Here is a 17,702-nt window from a genome sequence, read left to right as displayed (position 1 = left end):
ACTAAAATAGGGCAGAAGGCGCTGAGTCGTTCCAATGCCTCCAGAAGACAAATAGCGGCATGGGTTCTATCTCTCTGAAACCAAATCGCGCAGTCGTTCCAGTGTCTCCAGAAGCTTTCTGCTACTAACAAGAAGTTAACCTACAACTGTTGATTGTTTGATTTGTTCGTTTTTTTTGGTTGTGAGAGGGGGAGCTTTTGTCGGGCAGTGAGGAGAAGGCAATTCTGGATGGTGTGAAAAAAAAAAAAAAAAAAAAGAGGAAACAAAAATAAGAGAAAAGAAAAGAAAAGGTAAAGAGAGGGAACAGAGAGTAAATTAAAAATGAAAAATATATATATATGGATCACAATATTAATTTAGTCATTGGCTTAGCCGATATTGCAACTTAATTCATACCAAACGAATCCAGCTTAATTCCTAAAATTAATCTACTCTGAGATCATCCAATGTAATAAACGGATCATTAGATCCCACAAATCGATTGCAATCAAAATTCATCCCCAAGATAATTAACAAAAATGGGCCATATGTCCCATAGATTTTTGCATCATTATTGTATCCAAAGGATAAAAATTGCTCAATAATGCTCTACAACTACAAGTAACTTCAAACTTGTAAACATATGAATCATCTTTTGTATATACAGTGTAATACAGAAGTGATATATGTACATACACACTATATATCAAGTGCTTCAATTCATTAAATAATAGGATAAAGATATGGTATATACTATAGTTATAATATCCATACATCTATAATGTCAAGGAAAACTAATGTAATGGGGTGGAGACTGGAGAGGGAGAAGGGGCAGGAAGAGGTGTCATATCGGCACGTGGGGTGGGGGCTGATTCCCTTCAGTTAATAAACTATGCAGAGAACGCAGTGGTGAGAGACTTTTTCCAGTAGTGAATCGAAATATCCCCACCCCAATCCTCCCCACCTTCTTCCCTCCCCAGCTGTTGCTAGCTGTCGCTAATATCCCCACCCCCATGTGACCCACCTCCCTCCCTCTCCAAAACCTCAGGGCCTTAAAAAAATGTCCCCAAAAATCCAAAGAAAATGCCACTCATTCATTTATGTTTATGATTATTATGCTAGCTGCATGTTGCATTCGGATTCCTGCTCTTCCTGCAGCTGCCCATGTAATCCTGCTGCCCTGCTCACTTCCCTTTAATATCTCTCTTTACTCTTTTTTTAGGACTGCCCTAAAGATTAAGGGATCATTGCAGCTGTAAGTTGTTTGTTGGGTTGGTTGTTGGTGGTGTTTCTCTTTTCTTTCTTTTTTGTATTTTTTTTCTTGGGATTTGGTTCTGGCTTTTGGTTTTGGGTTTTGGGTTTCTCTCTCTAATAACACATATATTTTAGGGTACCCTATATTTGGTTGGGGAGGTCACATTGAGAGAATGGCACAATTACCTCCTAAAATACCAAGCATGACACAGAATTGGCCATCCTTCCCTCACCAAAGGCTACCCACCATGGCCAATTTCATCCCCACCACCACCACCACTTCTGCCGCTGCCGGCCAACCCTCGTCCAACCAACCGAACCAACAACAACAACAACAATCCCCGTCATACAATTGGATCGACGAGTTCCTCGACTTCTCCTCCGCCAGGCGCGGGGCGCACCGGAGGTCGGCTAGCGACTCCATTGCCTTCTTAGAATCCCCCCTGATACTTGACGAGGAATGCAGGAACTCCACCGCCACTATGATTCATCATCACGGATCGACCAACAACCTCGGCTTCGACAGGCTAGACGACGAGCAACTCATTTCCATGTTCTCCGATGACATGTCGGTGACCGTGCCGCCTACCGTCTCGTCTTCCAGCCCGTCCACGCCGTCCGACCAGAACAGCAATAACGACGAAAACAATATTAACAATGACAATAATAATAACAAGAAGCCATTGATGGTTCATCTGGACCAGCAGCAGCCGAAAACCGAGCCTGGAGAGGTTGAAAGCTCGTCGTGCGAGGCTGACGCTAATACTCAATCTCATCCGCCACCACCAACGTCCCCGGCTGACCCCAAGAGGGTCAAAAGGTAATTTCACAACAATGTATTTCATTAACAATTTTGTTACAGGATTTTGCATGCATGGTTTGGACAATTAAACCAGATCTGTCACGTAAAAAATAAGATCTGCAAAATTAGTTGCCGCCAAATTGTCCTTAATTTATGTTTGGTGCTATCTACACAACCTTTTTACCTTCCTTACACCTCTTAATTTTCAACCGTTTGATCGAATGAATTGAAGAATATCAAAAAACAAAATTAACAAATAGTATATGGAATGCAAAAGGAGGCGTGTGGATAGCAACACTCTTAATTTATAACTACATAGCTTATTTATTAAAACAACTTCTGGTTGTGATGGTAGGATTTTGGCAAACCGGCAATCAGCACAGAGGTCGAGAGTGAGAAAGTTGCAATATATTTCAGAGCTTGAACGCAGCGTTACAACATTACAGGTATACAAGAAGATCAATTAGTTTGCTTTGCTTAATTCCTCATCATTTAGTTTGCTTTGCTTAACTCCTTATCATTGGTAATAAATTTGGTTTGGTGAATAATTTAATTAATTAAACTTGTTTGTGTTGTGATTAAGTCGGAGGTATCGACACTGTCACCAAGGGTTGCATTTCTAGACCACCAGAGGTTGATTCTAAACGTTGATAATAGTGCTCTCAAGCAACGGATTGCTGCTTTGGCTCAGGACAAGCTTTTCAAAGATGGTAATTAAGATATGAGTTTAAAATAAACCATGATTAATTATTGTTTAATTAGTGTTGTGAAGATAATGCATGCATCTTCACTTTATGGTGCTTTTTCTCCCCACTTGAGAACAAATTCACAGGAATATCAGCAAAAGTCCTTTCTTTCCAATCACTGTCCAACTTCCTTAATTTGAAAAAGTATTGATTTAGACCTTTTAATCCCTTCAAACAAAAAGTGGAAAGCATATTTGTGTTTTTATTCAATATTCTATGCATTATTATTATTAACCTAATTGTTATTAGTTGTTTTTCGAACATGGGTAAGAGTAAAAATATGCTAATCTCAAAATTTATTACACACTTAACTTAGCTAAGTTGACTAGATCAGTGTGTTTTTTCTTCTGTATCAAAGTCTTAATATATCTCTCATAATTTTGACAACTTTAGTCTAAAATTTCGTATTGTTATATGGGAACATAACCAAATATAACATGAATTTTACACAAATCCCAATAATTTATTCTAACTTTTATTTTGATCTTGACTTTTTTTTCAGCTCATCAAGAGGCACTAAAGAAGGAAATAGAGAGGTTAAGGCAGGTCTATCACCACCAAACCCTAAAGAACATGGGTAAGCAAGGAAACCAAAACTCACAGCAGCATCAAAAGCAACAGCAACAGCAGCAGCAGCAATCAAACCCAGACATCATGGTCTGTACGGATCACAATGAGCAGCAAATTCTCAATTGAAGCTGAAGATTTGATGATATGATATAATGCAGCATGCAGATGCATAAATGATATAGTGGCATACAATGCTGACTTTGGCCTTACATTCACGTGTAGTGCTTCCACTTGTATGCTTTCTATGTGGGACCCGTGACAAGGTTGTGAGATTGTAGGCTATAACATGGACACGTGGACTGCTTGGATTGGATGCTGAAAACAATTGTTTTTTTTTCAGTAATCAGTTGCTTTTGTTGGGAAGGTTGGCCACTTGGCTTTGTTTTTTAATTTTTTTCTTTTTTTTCAGATTATTATTTTCAGATTTCTTTGTTCTTTTTAACTTTTGATTAATTTTTGGAAGAATGGTGGGGATTTTTTTTTTGGAAAACTAATAAAAATGGTTTGTAAACTTGAAGTTTTAATGATAAGAATAAAATAAAGGGTAAAATGAATATTACCATGATTGACTTTTTAGTGTAAAAATATAATTTTTCGTTAAAATAAACAGTACCGGAAACTTTTCGTTAAAGTTCCTTTTTTTTCCCTCGGCAGGGAGGAGGGATCTGTAACATTGAAGAAGAATTGGTCCGGGGAGGAGTGGTCATGTCTGAGTCTAATTGTTGTATCATTTTTTTTTCTTTCCCCTATCGACTAATAAGATGTTATGCCATTTGTTTATGTTATTTGATTCTTTTGGAAGAAAAGTATATAAATTCAGTTAGGTTAGAGTAGTGTGTTTTCTATTGTACGTACATAAGTTTAAATTCCCTTCTTGCTTTAAATGACTAATTCAGTGTAGCATCTCTTATATCAAAGGAAAAACAAAAAACAAAAAACAAAAACAAACAAACCTTTTTGGAATTTAAGAGTGACAATCGACCAATAATCATGGACGGAGCCAATGAAGGCTCACTAGGGGCAGATGCCCTCACTCAAGTAATTCGTTTGTTTAGTTGCAGACTACAATTATATAATATACACGGGTTATCTTTGAAGAAAATATATATATCTAATATTCAACATACATTCATTCTATTTATACTCCATATCAAATATTATATGAGCAATAGTGCTCTTGTTCTGTCATTCAAACCAAAAAAACTCACTCCTGCCTGTCATGTACTTATATTTTTCTCATCACTTTGTCATTTTCTACTACTATATTGAAATTTTTGTAACATTGGAATTGTGATACATCATCATTTGAACTCATCCTTAATACAATATTATGTATAACCATACTATAATAAGATTTTCTTAGTTGTTTTCGGTTACCCCCCACTAAAACAAATTTCTAGCTCCATCCTTGCCAATAATGCATTATTTCGAGTAACATCGTTTCAAGTATGACTAGAACTAGCCCAAAAAACTTAAGTTTGCCACCGATCTGGCTTTGTATCTTTCTAAGCATACCTGATCTTCGCTTTAAAATGTAGAGTACCATTTCATGCAGTCCATTTTAAAATACAGTACTCAATCTAGTATTATTGTCCTAGCCAGACAACCTAACGAGCCCTGCTAGCATTCAACAGTCAAAGACTAGTGTCTCTAAGCTGTTCGAACGGTCATGTTTTACCTACAACGCCGTTCGAGCGGTAAACAAGCAATTTTGTTGATCTTTAAAATTTAAACACCAACTCGTGTCAATTTATGAGGATGTTGCAAAACTCTCTTAAACTTGACAGACGCTTCAAAGTAAAGAAAGACTTATTCATTGCAGAGTGCTTTACAGGGCCGGCCCTGAGAATTTAAGGACCATGTGCAAGATTTAGATTGAGGCCCTTCATTTTTTAATGTTGTATTTTCTTTGTTATTTTTTTTTTCAATTTGTATCTATAAAATTTAAATACTACAAATTAAAGCACCACTTTAAGTGAACAAGAGTGTTTCCTGTCTTGAAAGGTCTTTAGTTCAAAATATGTTGCATGATTTTTTGTGTAAAACTTATTAACTTTTCTTTGTTATTTTTTTTTCAATTTGTATCTATAAAATTTAAATACCACAAATTAAAGCACCACTTTGAGTGGACAAGAGTTTCCTGTCTTGAAAGGTCTTTAGTTCAAAATATGTTGCATGATTTTTTGTGTAAAACTTATTAACTTTTTAAGTTAATAAATTTGCAAAACTTAAAAATACCAAAATAGTTCTACAAGGACTCGCACCTGGACCATGTACAAGAAGATTGAAGGCCTATACCACTAGCACTGGTGTGGTGATTATTATTATTTTGCAAATTTAAGTATATAATAGGCATCTGTTTACATGTAAAGAAACTTTGGGGGCCCATACGAATCGGGGGCACCTTTTGCACACCCTCAAGGCCGGCTCAGGTGCTTTAATACAGAAGTGGATACAAATAAGCATATTTGGTACACTTAACACTTTTTATAGTACTATGTACTCAGTAGGATTGTATTTGCTTGGTCTTTGTATGAACTATAGTTTCCATTCGTCTAAAGCAGCCACGGCAGTCTCCACTTTAATCCTCTTTCTTCCCATTCTGGACATCTCCGTCTTCAGCATTCATCCTTCCACGCGTAAAATGTGATTTCAGTCCAGTCCAGCACTGGTAATAATCATGATCGATGACTGGAGACTCGAGAGCCCAGGTGCATACTCTGGGGATTAAACACGATTCAAACATAAAAGCCAAAGTATCGGTGATTCTGAATGGTCCTGCCTCATTTCCACGCGCAATGGTAGCCTGTGAGTCCAACAGAGTCGGTGTTTAGCAAGGACTGATCATTGAGCACTTACAAGTTACAGTTATTGTATGAATAACAAGTGAAAACCGAAATCCAGTCAACCACATCAGCTCGGTGAAGTCACCCTAAAAAGAATTATTTCAGCAAACATCAAGCAGTTCTTTCCGTACTACTAGGAAAAAAAGGTGCGAACATGTAGTTTGTTTTCCTCTGTATCCATCACAAGAATATAAATTGCACCACCCCTAATTTCTCATCCACAGTAGACTGGCTCTACTGACATCTCCACAGGATTCGAACTACGCAGTAAGGACAAAAGAACAAAGCTCTGTGCTAAAATTGAAATGGGAGAAGAAATAGCATCTTTTATTTAGGTTTACCTCATATGTTTTGGTATCAGGACCATGGGGAGTCATGCAGCTATGAAGGCTTGCACCACCAGGAAGAAAACCATCCGCTTTTGCCTGAAAACAAGAATACGTATTAATTCTTCCGTGCTGAGTCTAACATACAGACGATCCTCAAACCTTGCAACAAAAAGAAGACTACCCGTCTAGTGTCACGACAACACATTTATTGCATCTCATAGTATCTAACTAACATTTTTAATATACAATGCAGCTGCTTTCTCCATGCATTTATATAGCAATACTAGGAGGGTTTCTTTTCCGCCCTAGATTCAGTTTCAAAGCAGAAGGTATGTAGAGCTCCTTCAAACCCTCAAAGTTTATATTTAGATACCTAGTAGTTAACATGTTCATGGTATTACCTCATATCCACCGTAGATGAGACCCATAAACTCACTCATACAATTACGATGATAGTATGGAGGTCGGAATGTATGCTCAGCAACCAACCATCGCGGAGGGAAAATGACGAAATCAAGTAATGCAACACCAGGTTTATCAGTTGGTGCTGTCAAAACTGCATCACAATGGTATAAGCTCAGTCATAATAAGTGACACATTTTTACTAATGAAAAATACATGGGGGGAAAAAATAAACGCCATTTTCTATGTACCTGTATTCACTGATGGATCACCGTGATCAAATAAAACAGTGTTAAAGGGGCAGAACGTAGTCAGATCATACTGCAAGAAAATAAGGTTTATTTTTACAAATCGGGTCTCAGGAAGGTGAGAGTACATATACCATAATCATATCGACGAATAAGTTTAGATTAATCATTCCTCTGTGTGATATAAACTAAACAGAGTCAAACAATGATAATAAAAAACAAGATAAAAAAAGGCAACAACTCTTTAAAATATGAGTAGGAAGGTAGCAACAACAATATAACACACCTTATATGGAGTATAATTGCCATGCCAAGCAACTACATTGAAGGGAGAGAAATCTTGCTTTGCAGTAAAGAGTTCACCACCAAATTTCTGTATAATGATGTAGCCGGGTCGGGAACTCTCTTCGAACCACGCAGTGGGAACAAGAAAATCCCTTGGAGCAGCGAGACCATTAGCTCCTACATGTAATCAAAATTACGTTCTCACAGCCTACTTATAATGAAAACACTCAATATAATAACAAACATTCTATTGGATTGAGATTCGAGAACAGCAATCATTCTACACCTGATTCTGTCACTGCTGAAAAGTGAAAACCTAAAAGGGGGCATGAGGACATGAATTTACCTACCAATTGGTCCAAGATCAGGGAGTTGAAAATGGGTGCCGAAAACCTCGGCCACATAACCACGCGAAGGGCCATCAGGCAGATCAACCGCAAAACGAAATCCTTGAGGTAATACAGCAATTTCACCAGGAGAAACTTGCAACTTTCCGCATTCAGTAGTGATCCAGAGCTCTACGTAACCAGAATAGACAATAGAGTATCACAAAATGCCTTTGATCACCGCACAACCCAAATTCAATCCAAGAATGACGACCCTTAGATACTTCAGCATTCAAATAGAATTTACACCTAATAAACTTGGGAAATTGGCTAAAATGATCTGAAATCAAATCCCAATTGCTGAACTGATCAAAATTAAAAACCAACCCCATATAATTAAAAGAAAAAGAAAACTAACGAAAAGTCAAAAAAAACTTTAGTTTTAATAAAAAATGACAAATAAAAGTATAGTAAATAGTACCAGAAAAATGTAAAAATATAGTTTTTTATTAAAAATAAACAGTAACTGAGAGTGTTTCATTAAAACCTCCTGTAATTAAATATCGATGACATAGCGATCAAATATTGACCACATAATGAAAAACTGATCATTACCTACAAAATCTAAGCACCCAATAGTGAAACCAATTAATAGAGTTGCAAGTGATCAAATATAATAGATCAACCACTTACTTCCAGTCTGGGGAACGATCAAGAAATCGCCATCCGCGTTGCAAAACGCACAATTATCCATTGATTTGTTGGCAGTGTACCTACACAATTATCCCTCAATTATCAAAATATGCATAAAAATTCAATCTTTAGTACCCTATATACTTGTTCAGCAAATCACAGAGTACAAATTACATGTGAATAGCAAAACCGTGGCGGAGGAACGAGCTCCCGGCGCCACACACGGTGAACAACCCTTCAACAAAGTCGGTGGGGGACTCGGGTACATCGACGGGCTTCCACCGGAGCTGAGTCGGCGTGGTGGAGCTGTTCGCCTGGGTGAACTCGGAAACGAGCTTTCTGTGGCTCGGCTCGAGCGGCCTGAAGGGCTCGTGGGTGACGGAGGGCTTGACGCGGTAGAGCCATGATCGGAGGTTGAGCTTGCGAGGGGAGGTGAAGGAGGTGCCGGAGATTTGTTCAGCGTAGAGGCCGTACGGGCAGACAAGGGGGCTGCTCTGTCCGTGGGGGAGAGCTCCGGGGAGAGCTTCGGAGGAGAAGTGGTTGTGGAAGCCCGATTGGTACTGGAGGTCGGAGAAGGAGGAGGAGGAGGTGGAGGATAAATCAGAGCCGTTGGTTTTGATGTCCGATTGCTGATGATCCATCGGGGTTTCAGGATTAGGTGGATTTTGTTATTACGAAGTGTATATAATACAGAACTTCTGTTTGGATTGGATTGGATTGGATTGAATTTGGATTTTGGATTTTGGATTTGGATTGGATTTGGGAAAGAAAGATGGCGATGGTGATGACGTGACATGCTCATCAGTTGGAGAGTCGTAAGGGGAAGTGGAAGTTGATGTTGGAGGGAGAGAAAATGGAGACAGGATCACGTGCCATTCCGTTTCTAGAGAAGAGGTAACTGCCGGTCTCCCTTTCATTTAGTTTTCGATTTCTTCCAAATTTTTCAATTAGAAAATCAAAGATTTAAACTAATTTTTTTGGCCCATTATCTCCTACCATTAGTTTTCTATAGATGCTATCAAAAATAACATTAACTTTTATCATGTGCACATTACGTTATTCTTCTTTGAAGACAAAGTGTCACTTCGTTAGACTTTAGACACAAAAACTATATATTCACACAGATTTGCATATGTTGACATTCTAGAAATCTAGGGTTTTCAATTATTTTAAAGAACAAAGCGACCGAACTACCCTTACATGTTGTGCACATACTTCCATTTAACAAAAATTTGAATGGAATGAATAAAAAACTAACAGCATGGCCGAAAATTGGCCAAAAGAATTGGTTTAAGTCCTTAATTTCCAAATGAAAAGTTTAGGAGGGGAATTGAAAGTTAAGTGAAAGTTCATGGGAGAAATTAGCAGCTTACTCTCAACAGAATAAAGGCTAGTGAATTATCTCAAACTAAGTTAACTTCACAGCTTAAGTTGGAATGATTTAACGAAGCTTTGATACAATGTCGAATTAAGAAGTAAGATAATTAACAAATGCTAATATTATATTATTTAATTCATATTTATTAATATCTTATTATTAATTTACCTTTCTCTTTCTTTGGAAACCTCTTCCTCTCTCTCAATACCTCTCTATTTTTCTCCATCCTCCCCCTCTTATTTTCCCCTTTTTCTACCTTTTTTCTCCGTCCCCTTGTCTCCCTCCCCTCTCCCTCTTTTTCTCCCTTTTCACCTTTATTTTCTCTGGCTTCCTTCTTCTTCTTCTTCAAAGTTTGAAACTTTATTTTGCCTTACAGGAGGAAGCGGTGTATTTTGCACCTTGTTGATGCACAAAATCAGTAAGACACGTAAATTGTTAAGCTTGTGACCCTCGTAAGGTTGCTCCAGTCACCTAGTGAGGATAATATGTAGAAAGACAAAGATATGAAAGTGAACACAAGATGTACGTGGTTCACCCTAAGTTGGTTTACGTCCACGAGAGTAGAGGAGTTCTCATTAATAGTCAAGAATTTACACAATACATAGGTTCAAACATAAACTTCATTAGTGAGCTATGAACACAAGTTTAAGTACCCTAATGCCATTAGGAATTAGTTGTAGCAGAGTGGTATCCTCTTATAGTTGAGAATAGTCTCTAGCTTCTGCCCCCGATCGATGTGAAACTCTAGGAGCTTTATTGGCCTAAGTATGTATGCAAAACAAAAGAAAAGGACTTTGTTAAACTGAGTATGTATGCAAAACAAAAGAAAGGAAAAAGGGATTTAAGCCAAAAGCTTTTAACTTGAGAAAGAGAGGGAGTTGTAAAGGAAAAAAGGTATTGCAAAAGCGTAGTTTTGAAGGGACAGCTTGTTTGACATGGCCACGCAAGACAACTTAGAATTTTTTACACCAACGTTGTAGAAGGTGATGGAAAATCCAACAAATGCAAATGTTTGGTGTTGGAAGGAGAGAACATCAAATGTAAGAATGTATGCTTTGAGTTTTGTTTTTTATTTTTTAAATGGGTGTCCAATAAAAATCTTTGCCAAAGGAAGATATGAAGACTGTTGTGTCCAATAAAAATGTTGTTGACCGCATGATGGGTCCATTACTGTTCCTAATGGAAATGATGAGATAACTGCAGCTAATGAATTTTCTCGAAAAATAATTTCAGTAGTTCACGACTTCCTGCATCTCTGTGGACCAAATGTTGCTCTGAAGGTGAGGAATTTTGGTCAACAAAGTTCACGACTTCCATCATCATTGAACTTAGTAAAGACCAATTGCATGAAGAAGATTTTGAAAGCTTAGAACTTCCATCGAACAGGACGATTGTACTAGAACTGATGGACATTGGTCCAAGTTGAAAGGATATAACGTCAAAAGAGAGAAAATATGCTTTGAGTTTGATTTTTTATTTTTTAAATAGGTGTAAATATAAATTTACATGGTGAATTTAGTTTAGAATGTGGTTTGGGAAGAAAATTTGGATTTAAAAAGATGTTGATTTGATTAAAAATAATGAGTGTAGTGGATAAGCTAAGTGCAGAGGGAAATAGATTCCACAAAATTTTCTTTTTCAAAATGTGGAGAAAAATTGTGCATAAATCACTCTCCTAGTTGAAAAATAAATATACTAACAGATGACTCAGTTTTTGTTTAAATATTATTAGGGTTAGTGTTTGGGACTACAGTGTTTTCAAAAGAAGTAGCTTATTAAAAAATCCGGAACATTAAATATGTTTGGTAAAATTAAAAAAAAAATTGTTTTTAAAAAAAATGATATCAATGGAAGTAAAAAAAAACATAGAAAAGCAAAAGTAGAGTCTATTATGCTTCCAAAAAAAGTGTTTTTTTTTCTTTTCAAATCATATTAATCAATACTCATTTAATGAACATTTCAAATGACAAGTATACTCCCACATATTTTACAAAAGTACAATTTTTGCCCCTGCATTATTGTCTTTGACAATTATTATATTACATTAAATACTATATATTTTTTAGTTATTTAACATATTCAAAGCAATTTATATAAAAGCTTACCAAATACTCATACACTGTTTTTTTATTATTATTAAAATCACTTTTAAAAATGTTGATGCACAAAATCAGTGGGGACTTTGGTACAACAGAAAATGTTAAGTTTGTGACATTCGCTAGATTGCTCCGGTCACTAGTGTAGATAAATATGTAAATGGATAGAGACAGGGAAGCAAACACAAGATGTACATGGTTCACCCAGATTGGCTACGTCCACAGAGTATATGAGTTCTCATTAATTGTGAAGGGTTTACACAAGTACATAGGTTCAAGCTCTCCTTTTGTTAGTACTAGTGAATGATTTAGTACAAATAACATTATGAAATATTGTGGGAGAATGATCTCATTTTATAGAAGATAGTTTCTAGCTTTGTTCCGACATTTGACACGTGTCGTGTTATGATTGGCTTACGATGTTGACACGTGTCGCGCTATGATTGGCTTCTGGTGTCGACACGTGTCGCGCTGTGATTGGCACCCTAGTTGAAGGGAAACTCTTATGGGTCCTTGACGGTATAACGTTGACCGGTGCTCGGTAGTTTCGGGATTGGTCAAGTATGGTACAAACAAAAAAAAACTTTACTGAACACCTAACAACTTTATTTTAAAAATGTTTATTCTCATAGCACAACAAAAGTTTTTTTTAAAAAGCACAACAATACCAAACTAGCCCTTAATGAAGTAAAGATATCACAAATCTGCGATAGCAATATTAAACTTGGGACTATTGATCTACTGGGTTCTACTCCTGGTGGCGAAAAATCTTTTAAAAAAAAAAAATTAATTATCAGTATATGCCACACACAAAGTGACACATCCCGACCGAGATCAAGGCATGCTGGCTGTCACGTGAGAGTGACGTAGCCATGTGCACAGTGCGGAATCAATAATAATAAGAAATATGTGAATAATTAAAAACTGAATTACTAGAGTGCACTACTAAACAGAAAGTGATAGGAGTTAGTTACAAAAGTAAATACTCCTAATCAGAGCATAATAAGTCTAGGTGCAATCCAGTAGGACAAGTACTAGTTATACAGTACCATAAGATATCCTACAAGAATTTAGATGTGTCAGAACCGCCGAAGTCCTCGCACTCAGCAACTGCAAACTTATCTAAAACATGGAGGGGGTACAAAATAGAAAACGTGAGTGGGCAAAAACAAATGTTTTACAAAACCATTTCATTTATCAACATATCTAACCCCTCACTGTAAAACATGTATAATTTTTCCCAGAATCAAGATACAAGCATATACATAAATATATATGTAATTATATCAATTCACTTCATGCTTCACATAATCACATTCATATGTATGTCATGCCAAGATATAACAGAGTAAGCAATTCAGGTAAGAATAATTCCATAGAAATATAACATGATAGCCGGAACCCTTGCGATAGTCTGTACGGCTGAATTTGTTTATACCATATTTAGGGCCTCATATTTAGATCTCGTACAAATACTCGGGAAACTTAAATGTAATTATGTGATAAAGGAAGGGGAAAATATGTAATAAGTGAGGAGTCGTTATTCTATAAAATAACCCCTCACCCTCACAATTAGGGGAGGCCAATTCCTAGGCCCTCTCACCCCCTCTCAAAGCTCTCACTCTCAAAGCTCTCTCTCTCCCTCTCAGAAATACAATATCAGTGTGGACGTAGCCCAAACCTTAGGGTGAACCATGATACATCTTGTGTTATTTACATTTCTTGCAGATTCAAGGTCGAATTTACGTTGTTCCAAGACCTCCGGCTTTGTGCATCAACATTTGGCGCCATCTATGGGAATCGATACTAAAAGTTGTGTCGGTTCTCTTTCATTTTTTCACCTCCACTGTGAATCTGCAAAATAAAATAAAAACTCATAAACCCAGTAACCTTTCTCTCCCTCTCCCTTCAGTCGTAGTCAGTACTAGCACATTTTCCAATCTGAATCCATACTTGGGGGTCAAAGAAATCAAAACCCCAAAACCAATTGAGAGAAATATAGAGAAAGAGAGAGAGAGAGAGAGAATGATGAAGTCCAACCCCTCAACCTTGGTCAAGCTTTTATTGATAGGATGTCTTTCAGTTGTTTGTGTTGCAGAAGATTTTAATTTCTTCTACTTTGTCCAGCAGTAACCCATATCATATTGTGACACAAAGACAAGTTGCAGTTCTCCAACAACAGGGAAGCCTGCAGCTAATTTCGGCATTCATGGGCTTTGGCCGAATTACAATGACAGCTCATATCCTTCCAACTGCGATCCTAGCAACCCCTGTGATCAATCTGAGATTTCAGATCTAAGAAGCAGCATGCAAAAAGAATGGCCCTGACTCGTTGATTCATGAGTGTCATGGAGACAACCTCTGAGTAATAGATTCCTCCTCTATGGCCACGCTTGTGAGGACGCTTTCTCGTTCTCTGCAAAGTAAAGTCTCAGACTTTACTCTTCATGCGCTTCTACACCATCGGTGCCTCCTCCTCCAGCAGCGACAGCTCTGACTAGGACGAGTCCAACCCTCTCAACACGGAGGCAAAGTCAGCCCCGGGCGACGCCCCCTAAAGCCGCCTCCATCCGCGCTTACCAAGATCTGTTCCCATCTTGGGCAACAGTCGAGTCTCAGAGATTCTGTCAGATGGATCCAAATGCAGAGCTCCACAGATCTTCAACTTCGTATTCAGTTGGAAAAAGTTCAATTGGGCAATATCACTGTTGATATGATGGATTGGAAGAGACAAGCGAGTCCGGTGTACTTGCGGCAGTGAAGCAGAGGCTCGAGCAGCACAGGCTCTTCGCCGGCGATGTCGCCAGTGCACCCTCAGTCCCGACTCAATCCATCCGCCACCGGAATCTCCACCATCAAATGAAATCAAAACTTTACCGCTAAAGTCGCCGCTCGATGGCTAGCTCAGGTCATGGCTGCACAGGTCATGGCTTCTCAGTCTATCGTCACCTGATGAACACTACACAATCCTCCATTTTAATCTCTTACACAAGGAAAAGAAACCCAGTTCGAATTTGGATCGGGAAAGTGTGCGTCCTTGAAAGACACAGTAAAACGCTAAGATCGCACTCTTGAAAATGGCAGATCGTCATCCCAAACCCTCATCACACTGGTAACACAGCTCCCGTTGTCTTCCTTCTCTTTCTTCTAAATCACTGACTTCCAGATATGGCTGAGGTGGTGAAGGTTCTGTACATAGTGGTGGTGGACGGTGGGGACAAGACAGAGAAAGGGAATGAGGCCTTTCAGTATACTCGTCCTGCTTTGGCAAAGCTGTCTGCAACTCATGGGTTGCAAGCCCTGCCACGCCTTCAAGCCACACACCCCCATAAAGTAGGATACAAATAAAGGAGCATTTTTGTGCTTCTCAGTCGTTGGATCCATAACCAAGCTGACCAGATTCACCATACTTGCTTTCTTGCTTCAAGGAGCATCTTCTTTACAGGGTGGTAGCCATGTGAAATCACATTTTAAAGGCCCAGAGGATATATCTACTTAAGTTGTGAAATGGGTTGGGAAACAAAAGCAGAAAACAAAAACGAAAGCAAAGCGAAAGAAACTGAGAAAAAAAATAGAAAGCAAAAAAGAAAGCAAAAGCAAGGAATAAACTTCCCACCAGAATGATGTGATTTATTTTTCTTATTTCTGAATGATGTAAATTATTTTTCTTATCTTTCGGAGACATCTGTATAAACCCCATCAGAGGGTAATAATAAAAAATAAAAAAATAAATAAAAAAAAGGGCAAAGCCCAAAAATAAATGGGCTGGCATGTTGTGGAGGGCGAAGGCCCATAAGCCCAAAATAGCTTCAACCAGGTGATCAAAAGTACGTCCAGTACTCCACAATTATTCGGTAACCTGCCGCCATTACCACCAACCAGGTGATCAAAAGTACGCCCAATACTCCACACTTATTCAACAACCTGCTGCTTTTACCACCAACCAGGTGATGAAATGTACAACCCGTGGTGATGAAATGAACAACCCGTACTCTAATATCATTTGGCAACTAGCCATTCATGCCACTAACCAGGTGATGAAATGTACAACCCGTACTCTCCTTCATGCCACCAACCAGGTGATCAAAAGTACGTCCAGTACTCTAAATTATACATGAGCATTACTCATGTCATTCATACATAAACATTCATGAGCATCACTCATGTTAACATTCATGAGCATCACTCATGACAACATCCATGAGCATCACTCATGTCAATCAACATAAAAATTCATGAGCATCACTCATGTCAATCAACTTCAAAAGCTTCATTTACAGAACTCTAGCTTCAAAAGCTTCATTTATAAAGCTCTAGCTTTAAAAGTTTCATTTACAGAGCTCTAGCTTCAAAAGCTTCATTTACAAAAGCTCCAACTTCGAAAGCTTCATTTACAGAGCTCTAGCTTCAAAGCTTCACTTGCAAAGCTTCACCTACAAAGCTTCAGTGCAGGGTATACAAATACCGATTTCGAACAACCGCCACTTCGACCGATACATGGATTCAATTTAAAGTCTCCAGCCAACAGACTCTATTGACCGAAGACTTGGGGGACTCCATTATGTACCATATATTGGGCCTCATGAAAAATACTTGGGGGACCTAGCCCATCACTTATGTATTGAGGAACGAGCCCTTATTCTATAAAAGGGACTCCCTCACCACCATTAGAGAGCATCGCCGCCTACTAAGCAACCGTCTCGCCGCAAGCATCAACTCTAACCCATCATTTATGTATTGAGGAGCGAGCCCTTATTCTATAAAAGGGACTCCCTCACCTTCAACGCCACAAGCCGAGCCAACCAAGGCAATATAAGCCACGAGCCGAGCAGCCTCGCAGCATGTGCTACTTCTAGTTGAGCATCATTTCAGATTGAGCACCGCCTCATATCGAACATCAATTCAAGACAACATCTAGTTATTTCGGCCCACACATGGACTGAATTTCAAGTCTCCAGCTAAAAGACTCTTTTAACTGAAGACTTGGGGGACTACTGTTTATACCATATTTAGGGCCTCGTATTTAGACCTCGTACAAATACTCGAGGGACTTAAATGTAATTATATGATAAAGGAATGGGCAAATATGTAATAAGTGAGGAGTCCTTATTCTATAAAGGATCCCCCACCCTCACAATTATGGGAGGCCAATTCTTAGGCCCTCTCGCCCCCTCTCAAAGCTCTAACTCTCAGAGTTATCTCTCTCCCTCTCAGAAATACAATATCAGTGTGGATGTAGCCCAAACCTTGGGGTGAACCACAATACATCTTGTGTTATTTACATTTCTTGCATATTCACGGTCGGATTTACGTTGTTCCAAGACCTCTGGTTTTGTGCATCAACAGAATTCATAACTCAAAAGTCAAATCTAGCCGGAGTCACTACAATGACCTATACGACAATATACTGCACAAGAGTCGGAACTAAATGAAAAGGTCTGTATGACAATAATAGGTGTAATATAATCATGCTCAATACTATTCTCACATAATAGTTGGGCAATAAATTGCTAGTTACCTACGAGTCGGAACCATAAATAAGGTATGTACGAGAAGATTGTGCACCTAAATTGGATCTAATATGAGCATATGGTGCGGGAGGTGACATAATAAACAGGCATGTGCCATAACTATGACTAAATCACAATCACCATAAGTGCAGTTTTATGAGCTCAACATTATTCAATCACATATCACATCATCGACAATTCACATAACCAAACATAACTTACCTGAGCTTACCTAAGC

At 38.3% G+C, this 17,702-nt stretch overlaps 2 protein-coding genes and 2 long non-coding RNA genes across 4 annotated transcripts; 2 read left to right on the top strand and 2 right to left on the bottom strand.

The window, feature by feature from the left end:
- The first annotated feature begins 1,066 nt into the window (after positions 1-1,066).
- On the top strand, positions 1,067-3,862 carry LOC103448737 (basic leucine zipper 34-like). The gene is made up of 4 exons (XM_008388006.4): positions 1,067-2,053; positions 2,391-2,481; positions 2,619-2,745; positions 3,284-3,862. Exons 1-4 carry the CDS (start codon positions 1,407-1,409, stop codon positions 3,475-3,477), a joined length of 1,059 nt encoding a protein of 352 aa, XP_008386228.3. The 5' UTR covers positions 1,067-1,406; the 3' UTR covers positions 3,478-3,862.
- A 1,773-nt stretch (positions 3,863-5,635) lies between these two features.
- On the bottom strand, positions 5,636-9,367 carry LOC103427355 (homogentisate 1,2-dioxygenase). The gene is made up of 8 exons (XM_029100258.2): positions 8,655-9,367; positions 8,481-8,560; positions 7,812-7,979; positions 7,463-7,638; positions 7,180-7,249; positions 6,928-7,082; positions 6,539-6,622; positions 5,636-6,157 (listed from the first exon to the last, which is right to left on the bottom strand). Exons 1-8 carry the CDS (start codon positions 9,119-9,121, stop codon positions 5,933-5,935), a joined length of 1,425 nt encoding a protein of 474 aa, XP_028956091.2. The 5' UTR covers positions 9,122-9,367; the 3' UTR covers positions 5,636-5,932.
- LOC139194122 (uncharacterized) lies at positions 9,240-11,313 on the top strand. The gene is made up of 2 exons (XR_011578846.1): positions 9,240-9,374; positions 11,092-11,313. It is a non-coding gene; the product is annotated as an uncharacterized lncRNA (long non-coding RNA).
- Positions 11,314-13,310: 1,997 nt separating this feature from the next.
- LOC139194529 (uncharacterized) lies at positions 13,311-15,071 on the bottom strand. Its single transcript, XR_011579463.1, has 2 exons — positions 14,003-15,071; positions 13,311-13,808 (listed from the first exon to the last, which is right to left on the bottom strand). It is a non-coding gene; the product is annotated as an uncharacterized lncRNA (long non-coding RNA).
- Between the last annotated feature and the right edge of the window lie 2,631 nt (positions 15,072-17,702).

The sequence above is a fragment of the Malus domestica genome, chromosome 03, assembly GCF_042453785.1.
Source record: "Malus domestica chromosome 03, GDT2T_hap1".
Lineage (NCBI taxonomy): Eukaryota > Viridiplantae > Streptophyta > Magnoliopsida > Rosales > Rosaceae > Malus > Malus domestica.
The sequence above is the reverse complement of the archived record's forward strand: the minus strand, read 5'-3'. Positions and strand labels throughout refer to the sequence as shown.

What these genes read in the sequence shown, in the direction of transcription:
- LOC103448737 (XM_008388006.4), top strand. Translation starts at nt 1,407, where the DNA reads ATGGCACAATTACCTCCTAAAATACCAAGCATGACACAGAATTGGCCA. An exon ending in GACCCCAAGAGGGTCAAAAG is followed by an intron (nt 2,054 to 2,390) that starts GTAATTTCACAA and finishes TTGTGATGGTAG; the next exon opens with GATTTTGGCAAACCGGCAAT. An exon ending in GCAGCGTTACAACATTACAG is followed by an intron (nt 2,482 to 2,618) that starts GTATACAAGAAG and finishes GTTGTGATTAAG; the next exon opens with TCGGAGGTATCGACACTGTC.
- LOC103427355 (XM_029100258.2), bottom strand. Translation starts at nt 9,121, where the DNA reads ATGGATCATCAGCAATCGGACATCAAAACCAACGGCTCTGATTTATCC. An exon ending in GATCGTTCCCCAGACTGGAA is followed by an intron (nt 7,980 to 8,480) that starts GTAAGTGGTTGA and finishes CTGGTTACGTAG; the next exon opens with AGCTCTGGATCACTACTGAA. An exon ending in TGATCCATCAGTGAATACAG is followed by an intron (nt 7,083 to 7,179) that starts GTACATAGAAAA and finishes ATTGTGATGCAG; the next exon opens with TTTTGACAGCACCAACTGAT.